Source organism: Papio anubis, chromosome 6 (assembly GCF_008728515.1).
Source record: "Papio anubis isolate 15944 chromosome 6, Panubis1.0, whole genome shotgun sequence".
NCBI classification, from domain to species: Eukaryota; Metazoa; Chordata; class Mammalia; order Primates; family Cercopithecidae; genus Papio; species Papio anubis.
In genome coordinates this window covers 84,857,485-84,881,891 of record NC_044981.1, presented here as the reverse complement: position 1 = coordinate 84,881,891, position 24,407 = coordinate 84,857,485, and the positions used below count along the sequence as shown (strand labels likewise).

Here is a 24,407-nt window from a genome sequence, read left to right as displayed (position 1 = left end):
GAATTACAGACATGAGCCACTGTGCCTGGCCACGTTGCTGACATCTTTTTGACATGCTGATGGATCAACTTACTGAGTTCATTGACTTTACCGTGATGTTAACTTCACAGGAGTTGAACTGAATGACCGACTCTTGGGAAGCCAACTTTTGGCCTGCACCCTCTCCCATAACACACTCTTTGGGGAGGTACCTTCAGACCTGATGGTGAAACCTGATGGGCCTTATGACTTCTACCAGCATCCCAATGTTCCAGAAGCCCGGCAGTGTCAACCTGTGCTTCAAGGTTTCTCAGAGGCCGTCAGTCACTTGCTGCGGGACTGGCCAGAACACCCAGCGCTTGAACAGGTAGGGCAGCTGTTGAGGAAGGAATGCTCACAGTACTGAATCTGCAAGGAGGATGCAGCCTCACCATTATCCCTGGGGGCACCCACTTGCACATGCATACATATAAACAAAAGCTTAAAGAACTGCAGTTCAATGAGATGCTACTTACTAACTGTAGGATGAACATACCAGTTTTGTATTTCTCTTTTATAAATGATGTTTGAGGATTCTGTTAATTTTATTTGTTGGTTAGGAGTTGCTGACCACATAATAAAATGTTGCCATGTTGCTCTGTTTATTCAGAGGTGTTTTAAAAGTAGAGAATTGTGGGGAAACGTCTGGTCAGGACTCTCTTCAGTACCCTGTGACTTTGGATCACTGGTATTCCTACTGAGATACCCAAATCTTTATTTCTGCAGCTCCTGGTTGTAGTGGACAGAATTCGTAGTTTCCCACTTTCCAGTCCCATCTCAAAGTTCCTGAATGGCTTAGAGATCCTTCTGGCAAAGGCACAGGTGAGCTAATCCCTCTCTTCCTCATTTTTGTTAGTGGTCAGTTGGCAAAAGATGTATCTTGTGGCACCTTTGTTGTTAGACAGAAAATTATAGTTTGGGCTGGAAAAAGATAAACATCCTTGGTTTTTCTGGCATGGGGTGAGATCATTGCCAGTGAGGCCGTTGCCCCTGTGGTGAGGGTTAGCTGCCTTGCCTTTTATCCAGTGGGATGCAGTATCCACCGGTAATGAGGGTGCACTCCTTCCGGCCTTCCAGGTGGGCCTTCAGTCCAACTGAGTGCCCACATACACTATCCCCTTCAGTGCCCTCATGGCCTCTGAGTTAGCTGTTGCCTCCCCATTGGACGGGAAAGGGCCACATGTCTTTCTTCTAGGTCAGATAGCAAACAGCACAAATTCAGACTCCAGTCTGTAAACACTGTGCTTTTTTGCCAGCCTCTAAACTTGGCTCTGATGGAGTTCTGTCATGTGAACAGAAAGAACTTGAAGCTGGATACACTGTAAATTCATTCCTGCAATTGGTACAAGTTGTTTAACGGCCCAGTAGTCTTCAGTCAAGCAAAGTTCAAGATGTTCTTGAGGGAGGAGGTGATTATGGCATTGAATAATGTCCATAGTAAATTTTATCTTTGTTTCTTTAGGATTGGGAGGAAAATGCAAGTCGAACTTTGTCTTTGCGGAAACATCTTGATTTGATCAGTCAGATGATCATTCGGTGGCGTAAACTGGAGCTGAAGTAAGTGACTGTCCTTCCCTCTCCTAAACTTAGGTTGTAAGGGCTTTTGTTTTTTGCTAGTTTAAATTTCTTCAGGATTTATATAGTATTACAGCTACAGAATGTGCTTTTCAGTTATTAATCACAGCGTTAACAGTAGGGCATTAAAATCACCTGAATACAGTCCAGACAACAGCATATATTCTTGAGGGAGGAAACTGGGTGGCTCCTCCATCTCCATTTGGGAGGAGAGGATAGTGAGCATGTAGCCTCTGCATCTCTGGTGTCAGATATTTCAAATGGGTTTCCCTAAATGCCTCCTTGGCTTCTTCTCGTTTCAGCTGCTGGTCCATGAGTTTAGACAATACTATGAAGCGCCACACTGAGAAATCGACCAAGCACTGGTTCTCCATCTATCAAATGCTTGAGAAGCACATGCAGGAACAAACAGAAGAACAGGAAGGTAATGCCTGGCAATACATTTCCTGCCCACTTAGAGCTTCCCAGCTAAATGGAGTGCTGTAAAGTGTAACATTTTCCTGCTCCCGCTTCTCCTGCTACATTGCTTTCATGGGAATGCCTCCCATTTGACTTCATGATATTTCTGAGAGGTCAGCCAAGAAAACTGTAAATCGTGCTTGTCTGAGAGAATAGTAACAAAAGTCTGAGAGGTTTAAATGTCTTCTCCAAAAGTCTAGAGAACCAGTCATATGATAAGGTTTCCTTCTTCTCTATGTTCATGATAGAAGTCAAACTGAAAGTTGACCTTTTGGTAGGTAGTAGCCAATATGCTTGAATGAACAGTCTTTTTTTTTTTATACTTGTGACAAGCATCTTATAATTCATTTTCATACTTTGCTGTGAGTGCATTTAACATATGCCCTGTGTGCAGCTGCTACTTTTGTTTATATTTATTTATTTTTGTCTTGCTCTGTTGCCCAGGCTGGAGTACAGTGATGCCATCTCATCTCACTGCAACCTCCGCCTCCCAGGCCCAAGCGATTCTCTCCTACTTCAGCATCCTGAGTAGCTGGGATTACTGGTGCCCACCACCATGCCTGGCTAATTTTTGTATTTTTAGTAGAGACGAGGTTTCACCATGTTGGCCAGGCTGGTTTTGAACTCCTTACCTCAAATGATCTGCCTGCCTTGGCCTCCCAGAGTGCTGGGATTACAGGCATGAGCCACCACACCTGGCCTGCTACTTTTAAATCAGCTTAGAATTTAGCCATGGTCCTTGCTTGAGAGTTTCACATTGTGATGTCTACCTCTTGGCCATCCATAGTATCCCAAATAGATTGCATGCACGTTAGGAATAGGGAGTCATGGTCGAAGGAACATATATATTTTCCTCTTTGAATTTTTAAAGATGACAAACAGATGACCTTGATGTTGTTGGTCAGCACGTTACAAGCATTTATTGAAGGATCCTCGCTGGGAGAGTTCCATGTGCGACTTCAGATGTTACTGGTTTTCCATTGTCACGTCTTGCTGATGCCACAGGTTGAAGGAAAGGGTGAGGATTTTTTTTTTCCTTTCCTTTGACATTGCATTACTAAAATGAGTTAGGCTTTGAATTTTCTACATGAGACAGGTGCCTCGTTGCACTCTAGGTTTTAAATAAGACACAGTTATGTTTAATACAATTCACATTAGATATAGAGAAGAACATTCAAAATGAGGTGCAGATGACTAGTGAGCTCTGGCAGAAGTAAATTGCCGGGTGAAGATCTCAGGACCTAGCATGTTGAGGCAGCACATCTCTCTGTCTAGACACTATAAATGTCCTGCTAAGCTGCTGCCTGATCCAGGCCATTATTAGTTTCTTTCATCCAGTGAAAGCACTGCCAACCATCAAGGAACTGCACATAAAGCTGCCCGCTGTCAAGTACTATCCCTGACCACAGCAATTGGGATAAAAGTCTCACTACAAGATGAGTATAGATTCTACATGAATGAGCATATGAGGTGAACTGCTTAATATGCCATCTTTTTAAAAAAAGCTCAGTTTCTGCTGATTCTACAATAAGATTCACAGAAAGAATTTGACATTGTGATTTTAGAAGAACCTAGGAGTACATCATCTTCAAGAAAAAAAAGTGCAAAAACACATCTGTTATAAGCAGAAGTGAAAAATAGGGGAGTATTGACAGCCTGCATCTCTGGGAAATGCTAAACTCAGACAGGATCCCTAAATAACATGCCTGTGAAACTCAGTGTAATCTCATGGCATAGAGAGTAATGAGGAAGGATCATCACTGAAATATGAAGGCCACAGCTGGCACCAGTAGCACATGCAGCAAGTGTGGTGTTTTTGTTTCCTTTTCATTTCTTCCAGATTCACTTTGCAGTGTTCTATGGAATTTGTACCATTATTACAAGCAATTCTTTGACCGGGTCCAGGCCAAAATTGTGGAACTTCGTTCCCCCCTAGAAAAAGAACTTAAAGTAAGATGAACAGCTGTTGTGATCACTCTTGGGAGGACAAAATCAGCAAATTCTCTTTCGTTAACCCTGTTGTCCATTTAACACTGAGGCAGGGACCTAGGGGAATACAGGAAAGCATTGCCACTGACTGCTAGGGAGGATGGCAATATATACATCGGTGGCATTGACTTTTTTTGTCACCTGCAGAGTGTGTGAGGGATTGGTGGAGTGGCCAGTCAGAGCCTCCTCAGAGAACTGCCACAGAAATCTGTTTGTGCTCCGCTGGTCTTGCCCAGGCCTGTCTCCCATCTCAGAGCTATGCCATGGCGTGCTGGTCCACACACCATTGAATTACCATGGAGGAAGGAGGGACTTCTCTTTTTGATATTCCTAGTGGTTGTGGAACCAACCATGGTACAAGGGACATGACTAACTTGGCGGTTCCTAAGCTGGAGTATATGTCAGGTGACTTAGTGACTGTAGCAGCACTCTTTTTTTTTTTTAATCACTTTGAGACCAAAACGTGTTGTTTTTGTTTTTTGAGACCGAGTCTCACTCTGTTGCCTAGGCAGGAGTGCAGTGGCACGATCTCAACTCACTGCAGCCTCTGACTCCTGGGTTCAAGCAATTCTTCTGCCTCAGCCTCCTGAGTAGCTGGGATTACAGGCGCACGCCACCAAGCCCGGCTGTTTTTTCTATTTTTAGTAGAGACGGGGTTTCACCATGTTGGCCAGGATGGTCTCAATCTCCTGACCTTGTGATCTGCCCACTGTGGCCTCCCAAAGTGCTGGAATTACAGGTGTGAGCCACCACACCTGGCCCATGGTTTCTTTTTTAGACTTGTTTTACTTGTTCACTGACACACAGTCCTGTGTTTGGGATAGAGTGGGCTCTGGTCTTTGCTGAACAGAAATCTAGAAAGAAACAAAATGACAGTAGCTTTATAAAGCCATTTCTTGAACATCATTTATCTTACAGGAATTTGTTAAGATTTCCAGGTGGAATGATGTCAGCTTCTGGTCCATTAAACAATCTGTAGAAAAGACACACAGGTAATCTGTCTTTTAAAACTGGGGACAACCAAAATAGAATTTTGTGTGGTTGGGAGCAAGACTACATAGTTACCATAACCTGACTTAATATTAAGTGTGTTAAACTTCTCAAAAAATAACACTTTGATTGTTTTGATGTTGCTTTCAACACCACCCTCTTCTCTGAGCAAAGTCTACCTGCAGTAAGGATTGGTGTGCCTTGAGACAAAGCAGGCTATGTCTCAAGTCTTCTGCCACCCACTAGCTGTATACTTTGAGCAAAGCAATCCCATTCTTTCTGGCTTTAGTTTCTCTTCTAGAAAAGGAGGATAACAATAACTGCCATACTTTTTCTCTTAAAAATAAAACAACTATTAATATTTAAGGAGATCACTGTATATAAAAGGTACAGGGTATTAAATTATGTATGCATGCATGATCATGTATTTTTTATATTTCTTCACTTGCTAATCCAGTTTTTTTCTTCTTATCTCTGTGATTACCTGGGGACAGGACCCTCTTTAAATTCATGAAGAAATTTGAAGCAGTCCTGAGTGAACCCTGCCGGTCATCCCTGGTGGAGAGCGACAAGGAAGAACAGCCTGACTTTTTGCCCAGGCCAACAGATGGAGCTGCAGTTGAAGCGTCTTCCATTCAGAATCTGAACAGGGCACTGAGGGAGACCCTGTTAGCTCGACCAGCAGCTGGGCAGGTACTTGGTTGTGGGACAGTGCTGGCTTATTCCCAAGCTGGTCAAGTGGGATCTATGTGTTATGTGCAAGGCATGCCTCAGTACTAGACAAGAAAATGCCTTTGAAATCTTGTTCTTTGGACATATATAGTATGTATTTGTTTGCCTGACTTCCCTGCAAAATAAGGCAAAAAATCTTGATCTCGTTGGTAAAAGGTTTTTTTTTTTTTTTTGCTTTTTTTTGAGACAGAGTCTCGCGCTGTTGCCTAGGCATGATTATGGCTGACTGCAGTCTCAACCTCCCGGGCTCAAATGATCCTTCCACGTCAACCACCTGAGTGCTGGGACCACAGGCACATGCCACCATGCCCGGCTAATTTTTTTTTTAAATTTTTTGTAGAGATGAGGTCTCACTTTGTTGCCCAGGCTGGTCTCAAACTTTTAGTCTTTTTGTTTTTTTTGAGACGGAGTCTTGCTCTGTCACCCAGGCTGGAGTGCAGTGACGTGATCTTGGCTCACTGCAAGCTCCGCCTCCTGGGTTCACGCCATTCTCCTGCCTCAGCCTCCCGAGTAGCTGGGACTTCAGGCTTCTGCCACCACGCCTGGCTAATTTTTTGTATTTTTTAGTAGAGATGGGGTTTCACCATGTTAGCCAGGAAGATCTGAATCTCCTGATCCGCCCACCTTGGCCTCCCAAAGTGCTGGGGTTACAGGTATGAGCCACTGTGCTGGCCGGACTTTTAGTCTTAAGTGATCCTCCCTGCCTCTGCCTCCCAAAGAGCTGGGATTATGGGCGTGAGTCATCGCACGTGGCCTTGCTGCTTAAAATTTAATGTCAGCCTGTGAGAAATAATTGTGCTTTTACCTGTGAACATTTCATCTGCTATGAGCAAAGATTTGAAGCGTCAGTTTAAGAATATGCCATTGAAGCTGTCTGTGGGCTACCACATGAGGAAGCTACTGCGCAGGGTGTGAATATGTGCCATGATGTGCTGGTTTATAGCAGATGCTGATTACTGTGGTGTAAATACTCCCATTATGGCAAAATTTCAAGAACCAACAGTTAAGATTTGGCTTGCATAATTTCTGAAAATTTAACAGTGATAAATCTTGAGTTAGCAGGTCTGTTATAGAATGGATGTTCCTGCTTCATGTCCTTGGGTGTGGGGAGCTCCAGGATTGGAAGGCACTCTTCAGGAGAGTAATTTCTGGGTAGGCGTAGTGGCTCACGGCTGTAATCCCAGCACCTTGGGAGGCTGAGGCAGGAGGATCACTTGAGCCCAGGAGTTTGAGACCAGCCGAGGCAACACATGAGACCCTGTCTCTCCAGAAAAAAATTACTTTTTAAAGAGTAATTAGTTTTGTTTTCTTATTGTATTTCCTACCTGAGGTTCACAGAGTGAGTAATGAACGTCCTTAAGCTATTTTTGTTATTTTAGTTGTTCAAAACTCATAATAGAAACTGAACATATAGCCATAAGATGGCTGCAGAGATATGATATGGCTACCAAATTTATTTTCTTTTGACTGTATTTGTCAGCTCACTGCTTCTGTCATTCTGATCAACAATTTTGATTTGCTAGTAATGACAACATAGGAAGTTCAGGAAAAAACTAAAATATGCCCTTGACGGACGAAAGCTCTTCCCTTCATATGATATCTGAATTCCTGTGTCTGGGGTGCGGTGGCTCATGCCTGTAATCCCAGCACTTTGGGAAGCCAAGGCAGGCGGATCATTTGAGACCAGGAGTTCAAAACCAGCCTGGCCAACATGGTAAAACCCTGTCTCAATTAAAAATACAAAAAATAGCAGGGCGTGGTGATGCATGCCTGCAGTCCCAGCTATTTGGGAGGCAGAAGTTGTAGTGAGCCAAGATCAGGTCACTGCACTTCAGCCTGGGTGACAAAGCCAGACCCTGTCTCAAAAAAAAAAAGGAAAGAAATCTGAATTCCTGAAATTTGAACTGTTAATTAGGGGTAAATGGTCATAGGAGTAGGACCAGTTTCGCCTGGCTACTGTGTCTGAGAAACACAAAGTGGCTCAGCACCTTGAGGACATCAATGACATTATTCATTCTACTCTGTTCTTAATTCAGAACTGGAGGCTCCTTGTGGCTATCATAGCAAGCATTGCTGGATGTAGGGGCATGGGGATCCTTCTGTTATAGTGATCTCATATGGAGCAGTAATATGGTTTTCTAAATATCCGCAGTATGTCTCTTTTAATTTTAGTGATGCTATATTTGTTCTCATGAGACTTCGGACATGGTGGTAATTTAATATTTGCTGAACTAGGGATGTGTTTGTGTGTGCAACAGTTAAATTTAATTCCCGTGCAGGTTAAAATGATGCCTGCCATTCTTGGCAGTGAGGCTAACCTGTCCTTTGTCTCACAGGCCACAATTCCAGAGTGCTGTCAGGGCGCTGCTCCTTCCGGCTTCGAAGGGGAGCTTCTACGTCGCTTGCCAAAGCTCAGGAAACGCATGAGGAAGATGTGTCTGACGTTCATGAAGGAGAGCCCCCTGCCTCGCCTTGTGGAGGGCCTCGATCAGTTCACAGGTGGGTGCCAGCGTCCAGGTCAAGGGTGGATCTTTCTCTCTGTTTTCCCCAGTGGCACAGGAGGGCTGAGAATGTGGCACCTGTGTTCTTTTTTGGTATCCTGTGTAGTGCTGAACATTTGATTGAATAAGCAAGTGGGCTTAAAAACCCACAGAGCTCAGAAACAGGAGCCTACTGAGAACACACAGTCGTAATTTTCACATTATCGTCCTCTCATGTAACCTGGCACTGTGCCATCTTTTATGAGAGCCTTGTCTATACTAGTTCCTGTTGGTTGGCGGTACGGGTAAAGGGGCACAGAGGTGGATTTCCCAGTGTCTAAGCTGTCCCCACTGTCAAAAAGTTGTCTCATTTGAGGAGGATTCATCCCCATCTTCTTGCTTTCTTCACTTCAGAGAGGCACAGCAGTTTCATTTCTCAGGCTGTCTTTGCTCAGGGAAAGTGAGAGCCAAGATCTCATAGTGTAACACAGCAATAGCTGGGAAGGGAGCCCAGAATTTTATAGAATGTTTGGGCCCCTGGCAGCCTCTGACTACCTCCTTCACCCCATCTACCCCCCACCCGCAGCGAGTGTGCTGTCAGTGAGGCTGGCTTTCTTTTAATGAGGTTGCATCTAATCTCAGGGAGCTCTTCTTTTTTTAAAACTTGTCAGCGTTGCTCAAGGTGACTCAAGCCTGGGGATGGGGGTGAGTGGAATACAGATCCATTTGCATCTCCTGGAGAGGGGATGTGCTGCGGGATGTAAAACCTCCCTTATCCTCTAACTCTCCCACACTGTCAGTCTGATGTCTTTGGTGTCCTTGTACTCACTGGTGACTGCCTATGTTTGGCTGGTAGTGCTGCCTTAATGCAGTACCACAGACTGGGTGGCTTCAGTGTGAGGCTAAAAGTCCAAGATCAAGGTGTCAGCCGGGTTGATTACTTCTGAAGCCTCTCTCCTTGGCTTGCAGATGGCCACCTTCTCACTGTGTCCTCCCGTGGTCACTCTTCATCTGTGTGTTCTGTGTCCTGATCTCTTCTTTTAAGGACTTCAGTCAGATTAGATTAGAGCCCATTCTCATTTCACCTTCATTACCTTTCTAAAGGCCCTGTCTCCAGATATAGTCACATTCTGAAGTTCTGGGGGTTGGGACTTTTAACATGTGAATTGAGGGGTAAGGGAAGACACAACCCAGCCTATAACACTGCCTGCAGCAGGGAGGTGGCACCCTTGTGTTATTGGTACCCATGTGTATTCAGGAAGGCAGCTTGGTGCTGTATAGAAAGAACTTGGGCTTTGGAGTAAGGTGGGCCAGTGTTCAAGTCCTGGCTCATCTACTCATTAACCACATGGCCTTCAGATAGTGACTAGACCTCACTGAGCCTTTCTTGAAATCTGTAAAATGGAGCTACAAATAGGTGCTTCTGAAGTTGTGCACATGAAAAGAGAATTTACCATGTACCAGCTATAAGTGGAAACTCAACACACATTAATCTGAAATTTCCTTCAAGTGATTATAAAGTTCTAGTATAATGCACTGCACATAGTTGGTGCTCAATAAGTGCATTTGCTTGATGGATTATAAAACCCCTAAATACAAAAGAATGACTGCTGCTGTTTGGGTTGTTATTGTCAAGAGACTTGAAATCCTGTATGTTATTTTTCTATTTCCGTGCACCTTGACCAGTTTGGTTAAAACACTTAATGAGATTTTACCAAATGCTAGGGACTATGTTAAGTACCCAGGGTATAAAGATGAATGATACTTGGCCTTTGTTCTGCAAAAGGTCCCTGGTGTTGGGTAACAAACACATTACCAGACCCCTGGGATTTTCTTATTGTCTCCCCTCCCCACCTTGTTTTCTCTTACAGGTGAAGTGATTTCCTCTGTGAGTGAGCTGCAGAGCTTAAAGGTGGAACCCTCTGCAGAGAAGGAGAAGCAGCGGTCAGAAGCCAAGCACATTCTCATGCAAAAACAACGAGCTTTGTCAGACCTCTTTAAACACCTTGCAAAAATTGGTAAGGTTCTCGCTTGAAACCCAATGAAATGTAGTCACCAACTTTTAGGAAGAGAAATGACATGTCTGATTTGGGGGAAATTCCATAGACAGTTGAGATAGTGGACAACAGAAGGTACAGGCAAGGTTTCCAGATGTCTAAGAGTTCCACTCACATGCAGGAAAATCCTATGACCAGCCACCTATGATTCCCAGATACTTTCCGCTTTGTATGAGGTTTCTCAGAATCTATATTTTTATTTATGTTATGTTATATGTTACGTTGTGTTATGTTATGTTACGTTGTGTTACGTTATGTTACGTTATGTTACGTTATTGAGATTGAGTCTCACTCTGTTGCCCAGGCTGGAGTGCAGTGGTGTGATTTTGGCTCACTGCAACCTCTGCCTCCTGGGTTCAAGCGATTCTTCTGCCTCAGCCTCCCAAGCAGCTGGGTCTACACCATGCCTGGCTAATTTTTGTATTTTTACTAGAGACGGGGTTTCACCGTGTTAGCCAGGATGGTCTCAATCTCCTGACCTTGTGATCTGCCCGCCCCGGCCTCCCAAAGTGCTGGGATTACAGGCGTGAGCACTGCGCCTGGCAGAATCTGTACTTTTAAAATTTCTGTCACTGCATGCTGTACCATTGTTTGCTGCATAGCATAGAGAGCAGTGCTTCTCAAACTTGAACGTGCATGTGAATCACCTGGGGAATCTTGTGGAAGTGCTGCTACAGATCCTGTTTCAGTTGGTGTGGGTGCAGCCTGAGAGTCTGCATTTCTAACAAGCTCTCATGCTGTTTAGAAGACTTTGCTTTGAGTAGCAAGAGAAAGAGGGGCACATCCATTCTCCCTAAGCATCTTTGCTTAAACAAAGGCTGTTTATTTCCTAGGTTTGTCATATCGCAAAGGTCTTGCATGGGCCCGTTCAAAAAATCCTCAAGAGATGCTTCATCTTCACCCGTTAGATCTCCGGAGCGCATTGTCCATCGTCAGCAGCACTCAGGAGGCTGATTCTAGGTTTGTCTGGTTTTTTTCCCTACTTATAAATGGAACAAGTAATTTAAAACTTGTCCTCATTTGCAAAAGTGGGGATAGCAACACCACTGTGGCTACCAAAAGTGCCTGGCTCAGGAGGTGACTCCTGATGGACATTCAAATGAAAGTGTGAGGCTGGGTGCGGTGGTTCATGCCTGTAATCTCAGCACTTTGGGAGTCTGAGGTGGGCAGATCACTTGAGGTCAGGAGTTCAAGACCAGCCTGACCAACATGGCAAAACTCTGTGTCTACTAAAAATACAAAATATTAGCCAGGTATGGTGGCACATGCCTGTAATCCCAGCTACTCAGGAGGCCGAGGCAGGAGTATTGCTTGAACCCAGGAGGTGGAGAGGTTGCAGTGAGCTGAGATTACACCACTGCACTCCAGCCTGGATAGCAAAGTAAGACTGTCTCCAAAAAAAAAAAAAAAAAAATTTCTTTTCTTTCTCTTTCTTCCTTGCATTCACCTCTCCATTCTTCTTCTTTTTTTTTTGTCTTTTGATTTTCCTGAGGTCTACTCACTTCATTTGATCATACATGTGGAAATCTATTAGAAAATGGTATATTTTTAGTTGCTCTATATACATACACTCCTCATAAGTTCTAATATGTTATTGAATTTGCAAGTCTATACACTATTGAGACAGGCAGAGCTACCTCTATTTACAGCACAGCAGAGGATGTTGTGAATGATGCTTTGCATGAACTGGGTATAGTACACGTGTGTGTTTTATTTGCTCAGTTGGCCCTCCCAGGGCTTTAAATTTGAATTCAACAGAACATTGTAGAAGGGAAATTTTACATAAGCATTCTGGATTTTCAGGTTTTCAGGAAAATTTGCCAAGTAGGCTTGCATTCCCATTTGGTCAGCAGTGCTGTAGTTGAATAGTAGTTTCCTCCTTTTGAAAGGACACATGCTCTCCAGCTTACCCTCAGCAACCCCTGTGTCTTCCCCACATTGAGGTCAGCTGTCACTGCCATGCATCATTTTGTGCTTGGCTGTCCTCAGTCCTCTTACGTTATTTGCCTGGCCCCTGTAGGCATCAGAGTTTATGATCCCCTAGCCTCCATTGCCAAGATAGGAAGAATTCATTGAAGAAACCATACAGATATAGTTCAGCCATGACAATTTTCACTGCCTGACACAGCCCTGAAATCTCCACAGCTCATGATACTTCCAGTGCTAAGTTAAGTAAAGGACTAATGAGTGCCTCACCGAATGAGTCCTAATAGAAGTAAACCACCTCAGACAGCTGACTCTTGGTTATGGCCAAATATACCAGTATCTGAGTTTTTCAGGATCTGGGGTGGGAGAGCGTGGTTTTAATTAAGTAAATGATGTTGATATCTTTTCCAGGCTGCTTACAGAAATCTCGTCTTCATGGGATGGATGCCAGAAGTATTTTTATCGCTCTCTTGCACGGCATGCCAGGCTTAACGCAGCACTAGCAACTCCTGCCAAGGTAAATGATAGAACATGAGTCTTGCAGGGGCTCAGGGAAAGCTCTTGTTCTGTTCATCCCAGGGTCGCATTCTCAGACCTTGTTAAGTGATAACAGCCTGTTAGTGGAACTGAGCTTTTTGCAGTACATCCTTAAACTTAAAATAAATATCAATATAATTTTGTGCAAAATCAGAGAACACCTTAAATAAATTCTGTTACACTTGCCAGCAGGACAAATTTTCTTAATGTTTAAGAAAAATTAAAAACTTAAAATGGAGAATGCCATCTTTAGATCTTTCTTCCCTTTGTGAATTGAGAAAAGACCACTAATAAATGCATTTTGGAGTTAAATCCAGTTCCTGTCTATGGAATATCAATGATCGGCGCAAGCATAATTGGAGAAACACTGCTCAAAAAAATGAATGTGTCACCTCTAGAGTGTGGCATGTCTGATGCTTATAGTAGAAACAACTTTCTAGAGGCACATCTGTGAGTGTTTGCCAGCAGCCCCTTCAGCATGTTTTTTCTTCTTCTGCCAGGAAATGGGCATGGGCAACGTGGAGCGGTGCAGAGGGTTCTCAGCACATTTGATGAAGATGCTCGTCCAACAGCGGCGCTCCCTGACCATGCTCAGTGAGCAGTGGATCATCCTCAGGTATCAGCCGATGAGTTGGGCTTGTGGCATGAATTCAGAAGAATTAGATCCAAGTCAGCTCAGAGTTGCTGCACATGGGGAGAGGAATAAGACATGCTCTCAATTGTGAAATGAATTTAAGGCCCAAAGAGGCAGGTAGGATTTCTCCCAGCTCTGCCCCTTGCTTTCAGTGATATGCTTCTAGTGTCCCTCTCCCTCTGTGCTCTGACTGAACCTCCTGAGAATATGGAGCTGTGGAGATTTCAGGGCTGTGTCAGGCAGTGAAAATTGTCATGGCTGAACTATACCTGTATCTGGAATGAGGATATATATTGCCGAAAGTCCATGTGGGCCAATAGTTAGGCTTGTGTTCATGGTATTAGGGTGGGACAGTCTTGGGCACAGATGAGATTTGAGTCAGCTTCTGTTACTTCGGCTTTGGGGATCCCCCAAATGGCAGTCTGAGCCATACATGGAGGCTCCTCAATGGAAACAGATAATTAAGACATGAGGACAGTTAGGAAAGTTGTCACCTGTTGAATGGATTCGTGGCTGAGAGACAGTATTTCCAGACTGTTCACTTTAGCTTCAGGTATTTTCTCCTCCATTCATTAGGGTTTATGTAGCAAAGTACAGCACATTCACTAGATAATGCTAGTTGAAGTCACTGTAGTGGTGTGATTGTGTCATGATACTTCTCCTGAAAGACTGAGGGATGGGTTTAAGTACTTTGGGAGGCATTTTAACAGACTTTTTACCTATCTGGGGGATTCTTCCTTCTTGACTGTATAAAAAAACCCATGCTCGTTCAGAAACACAAATTTCTTTTCAAACAATGTGGTGACATGGTTTAAAGTGTCATTCATTGTGTTTTTCCCATGGGTTTCTCTGTACAGGAACCTCCTCAGCTGTGTGCAAGAGATTCACAGCAGGCTGATGGGGCCCCTGGCCTACCCCGTGGCCTTCCCTCCTCAGGATGGCGTGCAGCAGTGGACCGAGCGCCTGCAGCACCTGGCCATGCAGTGCCAGATCCTGCTCGAGCAGCTCTCCTGGCTCCTCCAGTGCTGTCCCAGTGTAGGGCCAGCTCCAGGCCATGGCAATGCCCAGGCACTGGGGCAGCCTCCTGCCCCCTGCCTGGAAGGACCAGAACTTAGCAAGGGACAACTTTGTGGAGTATTACCAGACCTAATTCCCTCCAATCTGAGCTACCCATCTCCAGTACCTGGAAGTCAGCTGCCCTCTGGTTGCCGGATGCGGAAACAGGATCAGCTTTGGCAACAGTCAACTACGAGAGTAACAGAGATGCTAAAAACCATTAAAACAGTGAAAGCTGACATCGACAAAATTAGGCAGCAGTCTTGTGAGACTCTCTTTCATTCTTGGTAAGTGTGTCTATGTCTTTACACTTCTCTGTGTGCTTAGGTTCTTACTGTGCTTATCCAAATTGGGGGTGGGAAGGGAAGGGTGTTAACAGAAAGCAGTAGCTTTTAGACAGTCCTGGAGTCTGGGGAACTTGTCAGTTTGGGGGATGGGGTGGGGTGGGGATAGGGAGTGTCATCTGCAGGTTCTGAGACTTTAGTTAGCAAAAGGATGCCAGACAAAGCCCTAAATAATCCACAGAGAGAGCAAATCACATCCTGCTATTTGTGGTGGTCCAAAATAAAAGCCTATCACACCAAAGACTAATGATAATGGAATATTATTAATGGAATAAATTTATCATTTATTGGAATAAATTAATTGGAATAAATTACTAAATTTATTCCATTACTAAACCTAGGTGTTTAGTAATAGAATCAAATTATGAAAATAATTGTGCTTCAGTCCTCTGTTCCTCAGTGGACCTGCACAGCACTCTGTGGCATGTGTTTAGCTATAAACTTCAGCTATGGTGAGTTCTACCTTGTGTATATTATAGTGGTTGCAGGGAGGGGTGTGTGTTTGTGGGAACTGTAATGCATTCCTTTCAACATTGTGGCATTTCTGTTGCAGGAAAGATTTTGAAGTTTGCTCTTCTGCACTGAGTTGCTTGTCCCAGGTGTCAGTTCATTTGCAGGGCCTAGAGTCCTTGTTCATTCTTCCAGGGATGGAGGTTGAGCAAAGAGACTCACAAATGGCACTAGTTGAAAGTCTGGAATATGTAAGAGGAGAAATTAGTAAAGCCATGGCTGACTTTACTACCTGGAAGACACATCTGCTTACTTCAGGTAGCCAAGGAGGTAAGGAATATTGTTCAGTCAGGGAATGGAAGCCCACTGTAGAAATGATGTCTTGTAGATGTAAGTCTCATTGTCCTAAAGACACATTATGTTTTGGGCTACACGTACCTGTCCAGGGTTCTGAGGCAGGGAGGTGCGGTTGAAATCCACAGCTCTTAACTTTTTTGCCCCATTTGTTTGGATGCCTGTTACATACTTTGTAACACACATAGGAAGGCAGCATCAGCTCACTGTCTGTTAGTTTTCCCTTAGATTGAAAAAGCTTGGCACTGATATTTGGACTAAGTTAGTGTTTATTCATACTGTCTTAACTGTTATTTTCATATTTTTTACATTATTTTAGTAAAAAGTTTTTAATACAAGGTAATAAACTTATAAGTTTATCGAGGCAAGGAATTTGTCTCTTCTTTGTATCTGGCACAGCTTGACTCAGTGGCTCATCAAGAAATGAGTGTTTTTAATGATTTCCAGAGGCACTAAAGCAAATGATTGGTGTTTGTATGTTTGTTTTACACCATGTTACTTGCTAGGAAATCAAATGTTGGACGAAGGATTTGTGGAAGATTTTTCAGAGAAAATGGAAATTGCTATCCGAGCCATCCTCTGTGCCATCCAGAACTTAGAAGAAAGCAAGAATGAAAAAGCAGAGAACACAGAGGAGAACACTGACCAAGCGAGCCCACAAGAAGAGTACGGTATGTCTGAAATCAGGCAGAAATTAGTTTCATGCCTGTTTTAATTTTTGTATTTGATGATTTATTTCTGTGGCTAAATAGTGAAGGATTGATGTTAGAAACAGATGACTACATGGATAGAGATGAAAGGATTTGTTTTCTGTTATTCATCATGTTGTTTTCTCTGAATGAATGAGGCAGCAGGCTTTGAGAGACTGCAATCAGGACATCTAACAAAACTCTTAGAGGATGACTTCTGGGCCGATGTGAGCACTTTGCATGTGCAGAAAATAATTTCTGCCATCTCCGAGCTGTTGGAGAGGCTGAAATCGTATGGTGAGGATGGCACAGCAGCAAAGCACCTGGTAACTAACTGTTCTTTACAAACTTCTTCCTCTTCAGAATGCACTGAGCAAAGGCAGAGTGGGCTTCACCTCCCTGCACGTGGATAAGTCCCAGAGCAGGCCTCAGTGCCAAAATCACTAAGAACTTGGTCTCTTTATTTATACGTGCAAAGTCATCGACAAGCTTTGAAAAGCTTAGGGCTTGCGAGCTAATTGTTAGATGCATAGGTGCAGAAATGCTAACCATTCAGAATATCTATTAGGATTCTTTCATATCTTACACACTCCCAAATATTTGATGTTACTGATAGATGACGTTATCAACGGAGGCTTAGCGGCCACCCTATGTAAACACCATTCCCACTACAATAAGTGAAGAGTAAGCAGTTGTAGTCTTTGCAGTAAGTCCAGAGAAGCAACTTACTTTGCAGAACATTGTATGTTATTCTGTAGCATTGCCTCCAGTGCTAACTTTCAATCAGCAGAATTTATTTATAAACATTTTATTTTTATTATTTATTTTATTTTGGGACATGGTCTCATTCTGTTGTCCAGGCTGGAGAGAGGTGGCGTGACCATGGCTCACTGCAGCCTTGACCTCCTGGGCTCAGGTGATCCTCCCACCTCAGCCTCCCAAATAGCTGGCACTATAGGCATGCACCACCGTGCCCAGCTGATTTTTAAAGTTTTATAGAGATGGGTTCTGGCTATCTGTTTTTTTTGTTTGGTATTTTTTGTAGAAATGGGGTTTTGCCATGTTGCCCACGCAACATGAACTTGAACTCCTGGGCTCAAGCAGTCTACCCACCTTGGCCTCCGAAAGTGCTGGGATTAAAGACATAAGCCACTGTGCCTGGCCAACATTATATTTTTAAAAAACCAACATTGTTAGCCAAATGAGACATTGGTTTGAGATTGTACTTTTGTGACGATATATGTAAATGAAGAAATCTCAGTGAGCTGTGTGCATTGGGGTGGGATGGGGGTTACAAACACATACATGTAACTTGCCATTAGTACTATTTAGTACATTCACAATGTTGTGCAATTACCACCACTGTCTAGTTCCAGAACGGAAATCTGGTACCTGCCAAGCAGTGTGAGCAGGCCTTTTGTTCTGTTTTGATCTCAGTTCTTCAGCCAATCCTGTTCCTTGCTGGTGCGCCTGGTGCCGGTCCTCTCCAGCTACTCAGACCTCGTCCTCTTCTTCCTGACCATGTCTTTGGCAACTCACCGTAGTACTGCAAAGCTGCTCTCTGTGCTTGCCCAGGTCTTTACGGAGCTTGCCCAGAAGGTAAGGACCGTTCACGTGGTGCACTATGAGCAGCAGGGACCCAAGTAAATTTCATATCATTGGTCTTTGGTGTGATAGGGTTTTATTTTGGACCACCACAAATAGCAGGATGTGATTTGCTCTCCCTGTGGACTATTTAGGGCTTTGTCTGGCATCCTTTTGCTAACGCTGTTTCCACTAAAGTCTGGGAACCTGCAGATGATACCCCCTATCCCCAACCTACCCTATCCCCCAAACTGACGAGTTTCCTAAACTCCAGAGCTGTCTAAAAGCTGCTGCTTTCTGTTACCACCCTTCTCTTCCCATCCCCAATTTAAACCCTCTTCAGCTAACTCTTGAACTACAGTTGTAGGATAAACCCTTAAGGCTATTAAGTCTTCTTTTAACCATGTAGGTGTAACTGTGATTAAATGATAATGGACCTATTATTAGAGTTTTTTTCCCACTCTAATAATGCCTGTAATCATGCCTGTAATCCCAGCACTGTAATCATGCCTGTAATCCCAGCACTTTGGGAGGCTGAGGCGGGTGGATCACCTGATGTCAGGAGTTCAAGACCAGCCTGACCAATATTACAATGAAACTCCATCTCTACTAAAAATACAAAAATTAGCCGGGCGTGGTGGCATGTGTCTGTAATCCCAGCTACTCGGGAGGCTGAGACAGGAGAATTGCTTGAACCCGGGGAAGCAGAGGTTGCAGTGAGCCAAAATCATGCCATTGCACTCCAGCCTGGGCAACAAGAGCAAAACTCCATCTCAAGTAAATAAATAAAATAAATAAATAAATAAATGTGGTGTTTTTGGTTTGTTTTGGTTTTTTTTGTTGTTTTTGGAGACAGAGTCTCCAAAATTGTAATTGTGATTACAGGCACGTGCCACCACGCCTGGCTAATTTTTGTATTTTTAGTAGAGATGGGGGGTTTCACCACATTGGCCAGGATGGTCTCAATCTCCTGACCTCGTGATCCATCCACCTTGGCCTCCCAAAATGCTGGGATTACAGGTGTGAGCCACCGTGCCCGGCCAGTTTTTTTCTTTAGCAGGGAAGTAATTTGTTCTTTCAGGCATGTACCCAGTATTGTGAAAAGCACTGAGGTTGTAGAGATTGTAGACCCTCCCCTTGAAACTCAGGGGCAGCAGACAGTAAAATCTAATAGCAACATGGTGTGGGTAGGTCTAGTCATAGAGGTGTCCAGCTCTCGGTTTCTTAACCTCACCAAGCCTCAGTTTCCTCATTTGTAAAATGAGATCTGCCTACACTTGTATGCATTTTTGTGAGAACCACCTGCATTTGAGTATATAAGTTTTGTTTTTCTTCTTCCTTAGCATTCTAAGATTTTCTTCAAGCTAAATACAGATGAGATGTACTTGAGGAAGATATGAATTTACAAACTGAAGATGGGGTCTAGATTTCTTATAAACAATTAAGAGTTCTTAGTTCTGAGTCTCTGAAATACTGGAAAGAGTTAAAAAGTGGAAGCCAAGCCTAATGCCTTGTATCAAGAGGATAAAAATGTTTATCTGTAGTAATAATAAGTAAAAGAATGAGTCTCAGGTTTCTCCCCCTCTGGTGGGCACCAAGCTAGTCTTAACATTCCATTGCTTCTTGGAGAAAACACTGTATGCTAAAGACAGTGGCAGGAAAATGTATGGCACGGGTGCCTTGAGATTTGGCTCAGCTAGATTTGTCCATTTGCACTGTAGCTTTTGTCTGACAGGCTGTAGAATGACTTTGGCCTTTCAAACCTTTGTCTGTTTGCGGGTAGGAATGGTTCTGCTATGTGTAGAATGTTGGGAGCCCTGTGGCTATCCCAGACGTAGCAACTGCAGTAATATACTCTGGTAAGGGCATCTGAAACTCCCTCCTGTGTGGTCTTATTCATCTGTCTCTGAATGTTTCTCATTTGAATAATGTAGTTCAACGGGAAAATCAAGCAAGTAAGCCAAACTGTATTTTCCAATCAACATTCTGAGAATATATGTCCTAAAAGTGGGTTTGCCTTTTTAAAAATTTTTCTAAGTATGCAAATTGTATTCATATCTCTTCTGAGTAGTTCCAAGGGAACTTGAAAGTAGGTTAGACAGTACTAAGATAATAGATATAGGTTGTAATTAAAGCTCTTGATCCACAGGAAGCTGTTTCTGTGTAACCAAGTCATAATTAGTGTTTTTGGATCTTAATTCCTTGCTAATTAGCAGCTTATTTTTTTGTGCATTCTCATCCTCAGATTGACAAATATCTTCATAGTATATATTTTCTCTTACAAAACTAAAATTTCTGATTGACAGTCACTACTTTTTCTTTTTACTTCTGCCCAGCGGGCTAGTATTCTTCTCAGGTTATTTTCCTGTATAAAATAGTTTTTTTCAACATTTCTGTGTCTGACTGTGTTCTCTCCAGAGCCTGTTCTTCCCTTGCTCAAGGACTTTTTCCTAAATACTGTCCTTCTAGTATACTTCATTTAGGTTTTTGTCTTGGCAAAGTGACAAATGACCACATGCCAGTAGCTTCTACAAAGTCAAGTCCTATGTTAAATCTGATGTCAAGCTGTAAAACTGCATAACTGTTAGCACCAAAGAGGAAAAGAATGTCAGAAGTCTACTGTACTTCCAGCAAATTTAAGATAATGAGCTAGAAAAAGAATTCAGTATGTGTTTAAATTGTTTTCCTGTGGCAAGAATGAAAATCCCCTTTTAAAATTGCTTTTGTGCCTAATTGTTCACTTCCTTTTTCTTTTTTCTAAGGGATTTTGCTTGCCCAAAGAATTTATGGAAGATTCAGCTGGAGAGGGAGCAACTGAGTTCCATGACTATGAGGGAGGTGGAATTGGAGAAGGCGAGGGCATGAAGGATGTGAGTGACCAGATAGAAAATGAAGAACAGGTACGTTTTCACATGGGTATACAGTTGACAGAAGATCACTCTCTTTCTTTTCAATATGTAAGTTACACATAAAAATGGTTTTTACTAGGCTGTTTTTAATGTGTGATCTACAGAGCCCTAGATATATTGGTGCTTGGGCTGTGGGTGTAAATAAAAAGCCTAAAATCCACAGGAAGGAACCTGGCAACTCCGTCATTGGTTGTGGCTATAATTAGGGAGGAAATGATTTTTACTTTTTTTTTTTTTTTTTAATGGGCAGATATTTGCTGAAATTTTCTAGAGTATTTTTGATAGTGTTTTTAAGCATAAAAGGCCTATCTTAAGTGATAATTGCATTAAACAATAATGCCAAAATTTGCTGTTAATAGGTTTTGCTGTTGTATATCTTTTAGGCATAGAGAGTTTTAAAAAATCTGTATCGTTTTTGGTTGGAGTCAAGCAACCTTCTGAACTATTCAGATGTTGTGGACTAAGATTGTTACACTGCATGGATTTTTAAAATGCCTGTCTCATTTGGGAGTGATTTGTGTGTGTTGGGTGTATCACTTACATTCTAAGTTAAATCAGATCAGAAACTTGTATTTAAGGTAATTTTATAGTTATTAAAAATAAAGGAGAAAACCAATTCAAATTCCCTCTCTTCCTTGGCAGAGAAAACTGAAAAGAAATTAAAAGCCAAAAGAATAATGCTAGTATTTATGTTATGGAGCTCTAACTTTTTTTTTTGGACCTATATTATCCTTAGATAATGGCTTTGTTATTTTGGCCTTTCTGTATTTCTCAAGTCTGACTTAATCACTGTATACTACTTTTCTAATAGAAAAAAAAAGTCAAAAAAAAATGCAAACCTAATAGAAAAGTACAGTTCATGCAAAAAACGTTACGTGGATTACAAAGCTTCCAGAACAATTTGGTAGTGTCTGCTGAATTTTAAATTATGTGTATTCATTGGCCCCCAAATTCCATGTTTTCTTATAGAAATGCTAGTGTCAAAGATAAATAGGTATATGAGTGTGTATATATGTCTGCACATGGATATTTACTATAGCATTATTTATATGGTGAAAATTGTGAAACAATCCAAATATTCATCAGAAAAGAATTATGGCACCATCCATGCAGAACAATGGTAAAAGTATGAATGAAGCAGAATGAGATGGTTTTGTATGTATCAACATGAAAATAACCTAAGGATCTTATTTCTTTAAGAGATGAGGTCTTGCTGTCTTGCCCAGGCTGGAGTACAGTTCTATAATCATAGCTCACTGCAGCCATGAACTCTTGGACTCAAGGAGTCCTCTTGTATTAGCCTCTTGAGTAGTTAGGATGACAGGCGTGAGCCACCACACCTGGCTGAGATGTTTTTAAGAAAAGATGTGTTTTACAGTCTGGGTGTGGTGGCTCACGCCTGGATTCCTAGTACTTTGGGAGTCCAAGGCAGGAGGATCCCTTGAGGCCAGGAGTTCAAGACCAGCCTGGGCAACATAGGGAGACACTGTCTCTATAAAATTAAAACAAAACAAAACCCAGCCTGGCCAACATGGCAAAACTCTGTCTCTACTAAAAATACAAAAATTAGGTGGGTGTGGTGACATGCACCTGTAATCCCAGCTACTCAGGAGGCCGATGCAGGAGAATCGCCTGAACCTGGGAGGTGGAGGTTGCAGTGGGCCAAGATCGCACCATTGCACTCCAGCCTGGATGATAGAGCAAGAGCTTGTTTCAGAAAAATAAAAATGAAAAAAACAGATTGCATAACAGTCTGTAAAGCATGATCTCTTTTTTGTTTAAAAAGATGTTGGGAGGCAGGTATTGATAGCTATCACCTGTATCACTAAGTATATGTTGGTGTATTCATAGAAAAAAGTCAAAGGTTCACTAGAATGTTATTGGTAGTCATTCTTTGAGAGGCTTCGAGGATGGAGGTGTTACGGGGAAACTTGTTTTTATTTTATTTTGGAGACAGAGTCTTGCTCTGTCCCCCAGGACGGAGCGTAGTGGCGTAGTCTCGGCTCCCGGGTTCAAGCGATTCTCATGCCACAGTCTCCCAGGTAGCTGGGATTACAGGCGCACGCCACAACGCCAGGGTAGTTTTTGTATTTTTAGTAGAGACAGGGTTTTGCCATGTTGGCTAAGCTGTTCTCAAACTCCTGACCCCTCAAGTGATCTGCCTGCCTCAGCCTCCCAAAGTGCTGGGATTATAGGCGTGAGCCACCATGCCTGGCCATGACTTTTGCATTTTAAAAAGGACTTCGTTTTTTTTTTTGAAACGGAGTCTTGCTCTGTCACCCAGGCTAGAGTGCAGTGATCTCAGCTCGCCACAACCTCTACCTCCTGGGTTCAAGCAGTTATCCTGCCTCAGCCTCCTCAGTAGCTGGGATTACAGGCCCCCACCACCACGCCTTGCTCATTTTTGTATTTTTAGTAGAGACACTGTTTCACCATCTTGGCCAGACTGGTCTCGAACTCCTGACCTTGTGATCCACCCGCCTCGGTCTCCCAAAGTACTGGGATTACAGGCATGAGCTACTGTGCCCAGCCTTAAAAAGAACTTTCAGAAATCAACCATAATGAAAGAGGTAACAATCACAAAACTTTTTGCCCCAAATATCACATCAATTATATAGAAACATATAAATTAGGCTGGGCTCAGTTGCTCACACCTGTAATCCCACCACTTTGGGAGGCTAAGGCAGGAGAATTGCTTGTGCCCAGGAGTCGAGACCAACCTGGGCAACATGTCAAGGCCACGTCTCTAGCAGAAAATAAAAAGTTAGCCAGGTGTGGTTGTATGTCCCTGTGGTCCCAGCTACTGGGGAGGCTGAGGCAGAGGATTGCTTGATCCCAGGAGGTTGAGGCTGCAGTTAGCCATGGTTGTACCACTGCACTCCAGGCTGGGCAACATAGTGAGACCCTGTCTAAAAACATAAAAAATAATTTTTTATAAAAGAAATATATAAACCAAGGAAGAATGAACAAGATTATCTTGGGCCACTGTCTTTCAGCAGTCATAGTGACAAAAATAGTATTAAAGAATTGGATAATAAAAGATTGATGAACTTTTTATCCTACAAAGAATATGTATTCTTGCAAATGTCTCTGGGACTATTTTTACAATTCCCAATAAGAAAACCTGAACAAAATTCTATACTCTCTGATTACAGTAAGTGGAAACTAACTCCAGAAATTTTACAAATTCCATGTGGCTGTCTCTGTTGTTTCTCTTTTTTTTTCCTCTCCCAAATATATTTTTACACCATTAATGTTGGCATTTATATCTCAGAGCTGAAGCAAACATTGGTAAAGTTTCATTTATTATGTTTACTGTAATACTTTTTTATGTAGGTGGAAGATGCATTTCAGAAGGGTCAAGAAAAAGACAAAGAGGATCCTGATTCAAAATCTGATATTAAGGGCGAGGATAATGCCATTGAGATGTCAGAAGACTTTGACGGGAAAATGCATGATGGGGAGCTTGAAGAACAAGGTTTCAGATTATCTGTCACTTCATTCTTGTTTTTGAAAGCATAAATATTTTATCCAGGAAATTCCATGTTTCTAATAAGGAACCTAATATAATCTTTTGAAATAAGTTGGTTACTGTGCTTAACTGCAAATGAAAACCTCAGCAAC

At 42.7% G+C, this 24,407-nt stretch overlaps 1 protein-coding gene and 1 long non-coding RNA gene across 3 annotated transcripts in view; one reads left to right on the top strand and one right to left on the bottom strand.

Annotated features, from left to right (window-relative positions):
* MDN1 (midasin AAA ATPase 1) overlaps positions 1–24,407 on the top strand; it is a 184,501-nt gene that overhangs the window by 137,909 nt on the left and 22,185 nt on the right. The window contains exons 66-85 of one of the 2 annotated variants that reach the window (XM_031667313.1): positions 111–346; positions 745–840; positions 1,481–1,575; positions 1,896–2,017; positions 2,924–3,070; positions 3,893–4,002; positions 4,960–5,033; positions 5,526–5,724; positions 8,100–8,262; positions 10,115–10,261; positions 11,134–11,260; positions 12,638–12,743; positions 13,264–13,379; positions 14,255–14,740; positions 15,351–15,577; positions 16,108–16,272; positions 16,456–16,616; positions 17,728–17,889; positions 20,637–20,774; positions 24,120–24,261. In XM_031667313.1, the coding sequence (XP_031523173.1) occupies positions 111–346; positions 745–840; positions 1,481–1,575; positions 1,896–2,017; positions 2,924–3,070; positions 3,893–4,002; positions 4,960–5,033; positions 5,526–5,724; positions 8,100–8,262; positions 10,115–10,261; positions 11,134–11,260; positions 12,638–12,743; positions 13,264–13,379; positions 14,255–14,740; positions 15,351–15,577; positions 16,108–16,272; positions 16,456–16,616; positions 17,728–17,889; positions 20,637–20,774; positions 24,120–24,261 (3,219 nt within the window). Of the gene's footprint in view, positions 1–110; positions 347–744; positions 841–1,480; positions 1,576–1,895; positions 2,018–2,923; positions 3,071–3,892; positions 4,003–4,959; positions 5,034–5,525; positions 5,725–8,099; positions 8,263–10,114; positions 10,262–11,133; positions 11,261–12,637; positions 12,744–13,263; positions 13,380–14,254; positions 14,741–15,350; positions 15,578–16,107; positions 16,273–16,452; positions 16,617–17,727; positions 17,890–20,636; positions 20,775–24,119; positions 24,262–24,407 lie in introns of both variants that reach the window. The other variant, XM_031667312.1, reaches the window with a different exon arrangement.
* LOC116275332 lies at positions 11,992–14,258 on the bottom strand. Its single transcript, XR_004184350.1, has 2 exons — positions 13,667–14,258; positions 11,992–13,447 (listed from the first exon to the last, which is right to left on the bottom strand). It is a non-coding gene; the product is annotated as an uncharacterized LOC116275332 (long non-coding RNA).